The 9,772-nt window shown below is 43.0% G+C and overlaps 1 protein-coding gene across 3 annotated transcripts in view; it reads right to left on the reverse strand.

Annotated features, from left to right (window-relative positions):
• The window catches only part of LOC126996011 (purine nucleoside phosphorylase-like), a 30,290-nt gene extending 21,002 nt beyond the window's left edge, over nucleotides 1-9,288 (reverse strand). Inside the window, exons 1-2 of one of the 3 annotated variants that reach the window (XR_007750870.1) lie at nucleotides 9,028-9,288; nucleotides 6,217-6,267 (exon numbers count right to left, since the gene is read on the reverse strand). Coding sequence is in view for 2 of the 3 variants with exons in the window: in XM_050855998.1 (XP_050711955.1) it covers nucleotides 6,217-6,267; nucleotides 9,028-9,140 (164 nt within the window). In the remaining variant the exon portion in view is untranslated. The remainder of the gene's footprint in view (nucleotides 1-6,216; nucleotides 6,268-9,027) is intronic. The other 2 variants (XM_050855998.1, XM_050855999.1) reach the window with 2 other exon arrangements.
• Between the last annotated feature and the right edge of the window lie 484 nt (nucleotides 9,289-9,772).

The following is a 9,772-nucleotide window of genomic DNA, read 5'->3' on the forward strand; positions in this document are numbered from 1 at the left end:
TTGTTGTGCATCGTAAGGGCGCCCAGACGTGCCAGGTAGTGAGGCAAGATTCTGCATACCTCATTATAGTTGCTGCGTGTGTGATAACGAAGTAGTAGTAGTGGAAACATAATCAGTAAACAAGATAAGTAACATCAAAATATAAAAGATAACCCAATAACAACAAACACATTTCATCAATCTCTTGCCCTCATATGCACTCATTGATTAACCATACAGCTCATCTTGTCGATATGATACCTCACAGCCTACTATATAGAAATAAACTGATGGCGTGGTTACATGAGTTCTGTATTTGCTTCACAACCCCTTTTTGAGGTCTCACGCCATCTGGTTATATGTTTGTCTGTCTTTTTGTGTGTGTTGAGTTACGACACATTCAGCTGTCTTTCACACCCACCCTCTTCCACTTCAGGTTCCCTTCGTTTTCCTCCTTTGTGCCATCTCTCTATTATCTCGTTTTACTCTCCACGATCATATTCTGCCACCTTTTATTATCCGTTGACACTCTGTCCTTTCTCCCTTCTGTCCAATGTACTTACCAAATGTTCCCTTTACAACATTAACATTACTTTCGTTTTCATCATCCTGTCAGTATAGCCACACATCTTCATATCTCAACCCTACTTCTACGTTATATTCAAGCACGTCATCCCAAACAAGTCTCCCACATCATATACATTAAATTTCTTAGCGTTTAGAAGAGTAAAAGCAGTTCGTGTTTTCTACCCCCCATCGGCCAATGTTGCCAGCTGATGACCTACACGTGTCTCATTCCCATAGAGCTAATCAGTGGTTTTTATCTAATCAGTTATGTCGTCCTTTTCTTCCTTCCCTTCTTTGAGACATGTTTTCGTTTATAAAAAGTTGAGTGAACATCAGGGTTTATGGTCTCTCTCTCTCTCTCTCTCTCTCTCTCTCTCTCTCTCTCTATGTTGGTCGCTGTTAGAACTTCCTGTTGGGACTGAGACGCGTTTTAATCACACAGAAACTGAGACAAGCCGAGCAGTTTTGACCACAACTCTTGACTGTGGTGGCTAAGACAAGTTTTGAGCCTCAGACAGACAAACAGTAATTGAACTCCATGATCTCGGCGACCTTGTGGAGCCCGGTTTCATCTACGATCTTGCGTACATCATCTTGCCTCTGTCCCAAACTAACCTCCTCCTCCTCTTCCCACTACTACTACTACTACTACTACTACTACTACTACTACTACTACTTCTACGTTTTCTTCTTTTTTTCTTCACTTTCAAATGTACACGTTAAACATCTTACCTACCCCTTTAATATTGTATTTCCAAGACATTTATTTCTTTGGCAAACTGACGATCGGCGTTTTGAACCTCTTGTATCCCTGAAATTTCTTTGGCAGCTACGGACATCGACCCCATCCCTGATACACAATATACTAATTGGAAAAGAATGTGCAGCGAACCAGACTGTCTGAACTTACGGTGTTAATGACATTTCTTGTTATAATTGGTTGGCTAACGAGGAGAGGGGAGAGAAGTGTTCAAGAAACTTCAGGGAATATGATGAAACTAGAATTATTGATTATAGTCTATCCAAATTGGCCAATATGCACCGGTCGAGAAGCCCCTTCCCCATAACATTCGGTCCATTCGGAGCCCATGCCCCGGAAGTCCAAGGCTAACGACGCCACTGATACTGGCTAAGCTCCGCCCCCCTTTCGCCTGATTGGCTGTTTATGACATCATGCATTGCATCAATGACACGTACCAAATATATATGATTGAGATAATCTAGCTAGTTTCACGATAAAGAAAATATTCGTAACTTAATTGAATTATTTTAACAATCAATGACATCATCTAAAAAACAAAGTACAAAACTAATACTGTCAGTATTCAAGGGAGAACGGGCTCGTCAAAACCAGCAATGCACAGCAGTAGCATTGAAGGCGACAGTAGGCTACCTATAAAGTAATGGACACTTTCCGTCATTATTTCCTACATAGCCCATTCACATAGGCATACTAAATATAATCACAAAAAAAGTATCTTCTACAGTAACTTCATACAGGTAGGAATCATTGTATTAAGGAATAAGTTTTGTATCTTTGACTTGGAGGGATGGGTGTATACGCTTGGCGCAACAGCGGATGACGGAGAGCGTGGCAGACGACACACCCATCCCTCCAAGCCACAGATACAAAACTTATTCCTTAATTAATACAATGATTCCTACCTGTATGAAGTTATTGTAGAAGATACTTTTTATTAGGTAGCCTACTGTCGCCTTCAATGCTACTGCTGTGCATTGCTGGTTTTGACGAGCCCGTTCTCCCTTGAAAACTGGCAGTATTAGTATTGTACTTTGTTTCTTAGGTGATGTCATTGATTGTTAGAGTGCCGTCATTCAATTAAGTTACGAATATTTTTTTATCGAGAAACTAGCCAGATTATCTCAATCATATATATTTGGCACGTGTCATTGATGCAATGCATGATGTCATGAACAGCCAATCAGGCGAAAGGGAAGCGGAGCTTAGCCAGTATCAGTGGCGTCGTAAGCCTTGGACTTCCGGGGCATGAGCCCCGAATGGGCCGAATGTTTTGACTCTAGCCTCGAACCTTTTTTCACCCCCGGGCCCCGTGCCCCCGTCCCTACAAAAAATAATAAATAAATATTCTCCACAGGTATTGTACTGTATGTCCGCTGTTTGAACGGAGCTGTTATTGATGCAGTTCATACTAAACATTACATTTTGAAGTCATATACCAGTAGTTTGAGCAGTTTGTAGTTTACTGTGCAATCTGGGACTGTAGCTGTATGTGTTTATCTTAGGTGCATGGTGATGAACGTAAACAGGTCCCCCCTCCACTGTTTTTTTTTCCGCTCACTGTAAGCTTCAGCCCCTGATGTTTTTCTCTTAGCCCCGAATGTTTTTGAACTCTAGAAACGCCCCTGGCCAGTGTGGGGGAGGGGTTTCTCGGTGTAAATTGGCCAAGGTAATTAGGATAGACTATAGATATATCAAAGGGACACAGGTGTTCGAAGTTTATAACGATACTGGAACAAAAACAAAATAATTTGATATATCATAAGGCCTATTACGGCCTGACGCTGACCAGCCCTTATCTAATCTTCCAACCCTCATTCAAACTACGCAGGTGTTAGAGTAGGCTGCGGTTAGATAAAACGAAACTATACCAGGAAGAGAAAACAGGTGTCTTGCCCAGATCCGGAGCAACCTCAACCTTTCTCTACCAAGCTCGTAATACCTAAACCGGCCGTACCACCACGCCCTACGGCACTAACCCGAGCTAATCCACTCTGTCTTAGCTAAAGCCATCTCAAACCTTCATAGCCAAATCAAATTCAACCAAACCAAAAATAACCCAGCCTAAAGGAACACAACGAAGCCTAACGCAAATCTAACCCAGCCTAACTCAACATAAATCCAACCTGACGTAATATAGCATGGCCTAACCCACACCAAACCCAACATAACGTAATATAACGTAGCCTAACCCTCACCAATCCCAGTCCAACTCAACCTAACACAAGCTAACGTGATACAACATAGTAGCTTGATCTTTTTTTTTACATCAAAGGATGCGGCTCAAGGGCAACAAGAAGAGTACAAAAATAAAAGCCCGCTACTCGCCGCTCCAACAAAAGTAAAAAATAAAGAGTAGCCAAAAGAGGTCAATTTCGGGTGGAGAAGTGTCTTGATACACTCTTCTTGAAAGAGGTCAAGTCATAGGCAAGAGGAGATACAGACGAAAGAAGACTGTTCCAGAGTTTACCAGTGAAGGGGATAAAGGAATGGAAATGCTGGTTAACTCTTGCATAAGGGGTTTGGACAGTATAGAGATGAGCATGAGTAGAAAGTCGTGTGCAGCGGGAGGGGGGAGGTATGCAGTTAGCAAGTTCAGAAGAGCAGTCAGCATGAAAATATCGATAGAAGATAGAAAAAGAAGCAACATGGCGGCGGAATTTAAGAGGTAGAAGGATGTCAGTAAGAGGAGGAGAGCTGATGTGACGCCTTAGACTCCACCAAACTTAACAAAAATCAAACTAAACCAACCTTACTGACTGTGTAGGATTGCATAGTTTGGTTCGGACGGTTACCAAGACACTGAGCTGGACTGTAGAATAAGTTATATAATATCCTTGAGCTTAACCGCCCCACTTAAGACCGCAGCCCAGCCACAACCACCACCACCCTTTGACCAGTTCCTCCTCTCTCTTCCTCTCTCTCTCTCCCCATTCCGCACCCCCTTTGCCTTGCAGCGGCCTCCCTAATAAACCAGACTGACAGACACACCCGGAACCTCCTCCAGCAAGTCTTTACATTCGCAGCATCCAAGGCAAACTACGGTGGAGAAAAAAAATGAAAACAAGAAAACAAGACAACGAGGGAACAGCTGCTGTGATATTTATAATGTATACCAATAATAGCAAAACAAAAACACTAAGCAGCCTTGAATATTACAGATAGGTATGTGATAAAAGCGACAAAAAAAAAAGTTAGCTACATAAATGACGACACGATTAGAGAGAAAAAAGATATTAACGAGAACAAGTATTTCTGGCTCCTATATAACTTGATTGGCCACAAAAATAACTTAGTACTCCTTGGTTTCTTGACTCATTTATTTACTTTATTCATTCGCTTATGTATGCACCTATTCACTTAACTGTCAATCTACTTATTTATTTATTTTCATCGATTTTCCTCTTTTTTCCTTTTTTTACGACCGTTCCTCATAACCTTTACAGACAGAAGGGGAGAAAAAAAAAATTTGAAGACATCCAAGAATGCTAAGACGGAGAGGCTGTGACCAAGAAGACAGACATGGCATTACGAGAGAGAGAGAGAGAGAGAGAGAGAGAGAGAGAGAGAGAACTGAAAGCCACGCTGACCGCACGCCGCTATGCTCCTCTCTGCAGGGGGCCCAGCGTGTGGTGTGACCCGACCAGCCACTATATAGAGTGGCCCTGCCCAGCAGAGAAAGAATTCTCTGGACCCTGGCCCTGCCCTGACACTCCCCCGGCGGCGGGCCGTTGCCCGGTCATCGACATATTTGTATTGAATTCCACTATGTAAGATGTAAAAATAAAAAAAAAATAAAAAAAATAATAAAAACGCTAGGAAGAGCCTCGTTAAAATTTTAAACTTTACATAAGGGAAAAAAAAACACGAGAGAGAGAGAGAGAGAGAGAGAGAGAGAGAGAGAGAGAGAGAGAGAGAGAGAGAGAGAGAGAGAGAGAGTATTTACCGCCTTGTTAAACTAATAAGAGGCTATGGGTAACGAGCAGTGTTGCAACCATTAAGAATTAGTATAAAAAATTTGACCTCTGGCTAATGACCTTGAGCCGAGAGAGAGAGAGAGAGAGAGAGAGAGAGAGAGAGAGAGAGAGAGAGAGAGAGAGAGAGAGACTAGATTATGACCGATGGCATGTTTCTTTTCGGTTTCTATCGGCACAAAATAAATATTTTCACTCATTTCTTAGTTTCTTTCCTTTATAAACTAAATGCTAAAACAATTAACAGACTTTCAACCCTCAAACGAAATAAAACGAATCAACATACTTTTAAAATGACCTTCGTTGAATTACGTAAGACAGCGCGGGTGGGAACTTTGCCTCCTAAAAACCAACGCCCATATTCTCAAACACTGCAGGGCTTCCACACTCACAATTGATACGGCTTTCGTGGAGACTGCGTGCATTTCCATGGGTAGTTTTAGGAGCCTAGTGATAGTCTGACAAAGCTTCTGCACCAGTGAAAGCGTGAAACCGAGAGCACCTGAGAGTATGTGTTACGAGCCCTGGAATTCCCTCAAGATATAAATTTCATGAATACACAGCCAGGGATTTTTTGTGTGTGTTTTCCAAGCCGCTAATGATTAGGAGAAGCGCATGGCTTTGAACTATGTAACTGTATTCTTCTTTTCACCTTGAATCTCGGCCAGAATCCCTTCCAAATCAGTCTTGGGTGTTATCTGCCTGAGTGGAAAAAATAAGCGTTGCAGTATCTGCTGGTAAGAAGGTCGTGGTGAGCATTATCTTTGTTGCTACTTTTTTATCGATGTTATGTAGTAGTAGTAGTAGTAGTAGTAGTAGTAGTGCCGCTTTTGTTAGTATTGGCGGTAATAATAGTAGTAGTAGTAGTAGTAGTAGTAGTAGTAGTAACGCCATCACCAAGTATAGCGGCAGAGAAGAGAAGATACAATACAGTACCTGCCGGTTAGACTCGGTGCCCACTTCATCCTATAGCCAACGAAGTGCTTCCTTTAGGAGAGAGAGAGAGAGAGAGAGAGAGAGAGAGAGAGAGAGAGAGAGAGAGAGAGAGAGAATCATGAAGGTCACAACATCTCACAAAAACCATGATGCTATGATCGCTTATCCTCATCACTCTCTTCTCCCACTATCTCACGGCACTTTTTAACCCTCTTTCCTAACTGATTATGGCACGTTACGACACCACACACAAGAGCTCGTTAAAAGTCAAGGGCAGGAGCAGCGTGGAGCTCTTCATTGCCAACCGAGAGGGACTGACAATGCAGCAAAAAGAATTTATAATCAATGGTGGTGGCAACAATGATTACATGAGGTCCCTGTCAGCAAGACATTATCACAGAAATGCCTATCACAACATTGGTAGTAGAAGAAACACAAACTCGGCAGATTTAGTATGTAAACAATAACATATGAACTATGTGAGCAAGAAAATTACTTTTAAATTGCACTGATAACATTTAGTAGTGAAATAAACTAAACAATATCAAGAAACCTATTCCATGTTAATCCTGTGAGCATGAGATTAGCATAAAAATAAAGTTCCAAGTGATAGTAAAAGAAGTACAAACAAAATCAGCTCTAGTAAGCACGTATGTAATTATTTTAGTAAAGCTGTAGTCAAGAAATGAACACATATAATTTTCATCTGAGGAAGAGAGATGAAAGTTATTAAAGAAATTTCGGTCCGAAACATTGATTAGAATATAAGGGCACTGATATTACTGGAGTTGGCAGGGTACAAATCGTATAAAGGTGTGTGTATCCCTCCAGAACCTTTCCCCGTAGCCATTCATCCAATGTAACTGTTATTTACTACGCAGCTGACAGGATACACGTTATTCATAGACAGGAAACCCAAGTGGTGAAACATTTGAAAGCACGAGAGCTATGACACGTTTGACACCCTTACCATTTCCATCTTAACCTTTCCCTCTCGCCACAACTTCATTTTTTCCTGTTAATAACCACTTCGCTGACCCTACACTTGACACCATCTTAATTAGGAAACCCAGTTGTGTGTCAAGTGCTGCAAGAAACGTTTGCAATCACGGAATGCCAATGCGTAGTTTCTCAAGTAGGATTAAAAGGGGAAGGCATAACCGCGTTAGCCGAGACCTCAAGGGAAAGGCATTTGGCAAGAGGGTGGGCGAGAGAGGGAGGGGCATGAGGGAGAGGCTTGTCACCGTTATGAATGCTGGCAGTTGTCCCTCCGCTACGTCTAAAAGCCTCTCATTACCCTCAGACATATTACCTACAAGTGCCAGGATGAATGGATCGCTATGTGGTGGTCTGTTGAAACGGTGTGTGGTGCGTGGAACGGTAAATCCCAGTGATGTTGATTATTCTGTTGTTTTTGTTGTTATTATTATTAGTATTAGTAGTATTGATGTGTGTGTGTGTGTGTGTGTGTGTGTGTCTCGATATGCATAAGCTAGGATAAGGGTAATATAGTTTGGGATATACATAATTTAACTTTAATAACTGTCTAGCATGCTTTATCATGAATATAGCAGTGACTACATTATATTTAACACTTGATTAATTAATGGTAAGTTCAAGCACCCTGTCGTAATTACAACTTCGTGGAGTAGTACTTGCAAGAGTAAATTTGCATTGCTTCATATAAGAGTAACATTCCACATTCCACGGCAGTCATCATGCGAGTTATTATGTACGCTAACAGCATGACATGACTAACGAAACGGCAGTGGAACGCCAGCACTCCTCGGGCGAGCAGTTGGGGGGTCCTTTTGGGGCGGCGTGGTTGACCCGCCTGGTTATCCTCGCTTTGGCCCCCCCAGCAGTCAAGTCGACCGGTCGGCTGCTCGCCCGTGTACCGCTACGGGTGTCTACTGGGCGCCTGCCGCCTGCCCGGAGAGCCCGTGCCTCCGTCGCTGCTCGCCGGCCGTTACCCGTGGCTGTGGCGGCGGCGGCGTCCCTACACCCGCCGGGACTTGAATTGCCCGCCCGCCCTTACAGGGCCGCCTTTTGGCCAAAGGCCCTGTCCCCTTATTATGGGGGTAAATCTTAAGAAGAAGACTAACGAAACAGCGTGCAAGACAAGAGCTGCTGCCACTGTGCTCTTAATTTACTTCGCATCATTACACTAGAGTTGCTTATGGGCAAGTAATGTCTCCCTGAACTACAAGCTCTCCCTTCTTTGGCCATTCCCTTGAGATAAGTAACCAGCAATATCGCCAAAGCCCGTTCCCTACAAGCTTTCTATGAACCACTTTTAAGGGTCGATGGCTACAAACAACAGTATTACTTAAGTATGGCGCATTAAGGCCGAAAAAAAGAGAAAGTGATTGAAGTTTAGAATTTAATGTAGGCGAAAAGTTGTTTATATCGAGCTAACGTTGTTTTTTGAGGTGATAATCACTGACAAATCTTTGCGAGGGAGAACTTGGCAAACCGTCACATCACAAGGTAGTAATCCAACCCTCAGGTGATCCAAGTCTAGAATTTAACGAAGACAAAAAGCCATTAATAGAATAGCTACCGGTTGTTGTGTTTTTAGTTAACAATCGCTGACACCTCTGAGTATGACGAAGAGCTTGACAATCGCTCACATCGCAATTAAGTGGTCGAAGTCTAGAATTAACGAAGGGAAAAGTTGTTATTAGCTACCGCTGCTGCTTTGTTGTTGATAATTATAATCACTGACATCTGAGTAATGGAGAGCTTGGCAAAAAGTCACCTCACACGGGCAGGCATTAATCCATCATTACAATACAAACACGTTCCTACCTGACGGCGTTGTCCCTCTCGCGGGCCGCCACCTGGATCATCGTGCCATTGGAGGAATCGAGGTTGTTCCCGTTGTGGCCGGGCACGATGAGATTGTTGATCAGGGAGCTCATGATGGAGTGTTGGATGACCTCAAGGAAGACTGACTAACAGGAGAGCTGGCACTACGTCCTTTCCTAGCGAGAGCGGGTGAGATACTGCCTCGGATTCAGCGCCTTGGTGACCGCCACGTGCTGGGTGGTAATATGAAGGTGAGTGGCGATGCGCTCAAGTCAGACGCCGCCTCACGCAACACCTCACCTCAGGGGTTACCATTAGGGCATTCTCAGGCGCTCCCGACGCACATCAGTTACTTCTAAATGCCATAACAGAGGTAAATTTCGTTCTCATGAATGTTTCTTAGAGTTTGTGTTGCAGAAGACTTGTCATACTCCCACCAGGGTAAAAAAACTACTCCTGGAAAGCCCCACAACTCTTATGAAAACCATGTCAAATGTGACTAACTAGCCCCATGAAACACCCAAGAACATGTCAAATGTGCTTGAGTGATGAAATGGTTAGTAATATGGGAGGTAAAATGCTATCTCATGTGTGTTTTTTAGAGTTCATGATGCAGAAGACTTGTCAAACTTCCACTAGGGTACAAAAAGCTACCCCTGGAAAGTCCCACAACTCCTAAGAAACCCGTGTGTGGGTGTGTTGGGTGATGAAATGTTTAGTAAGATGGGGAACTTCGCACCGTATT

This window comes from Eriocheir sinensis, chromosome 9 (genome assembly GCF_024679095.1).
Source record: "Eriocheir sinensis breed Jianghai 21 chromosome 9, ASM2467909v1, whole genome shotgun sequence".
NCBI classification, from domain to species: domain Eukaryota; kingdom Metazoa; phylum Arthropoda; class Malacostraca; order Decapoda; family Varunidae; genus Eriocheir; species Eriocheir sinensis.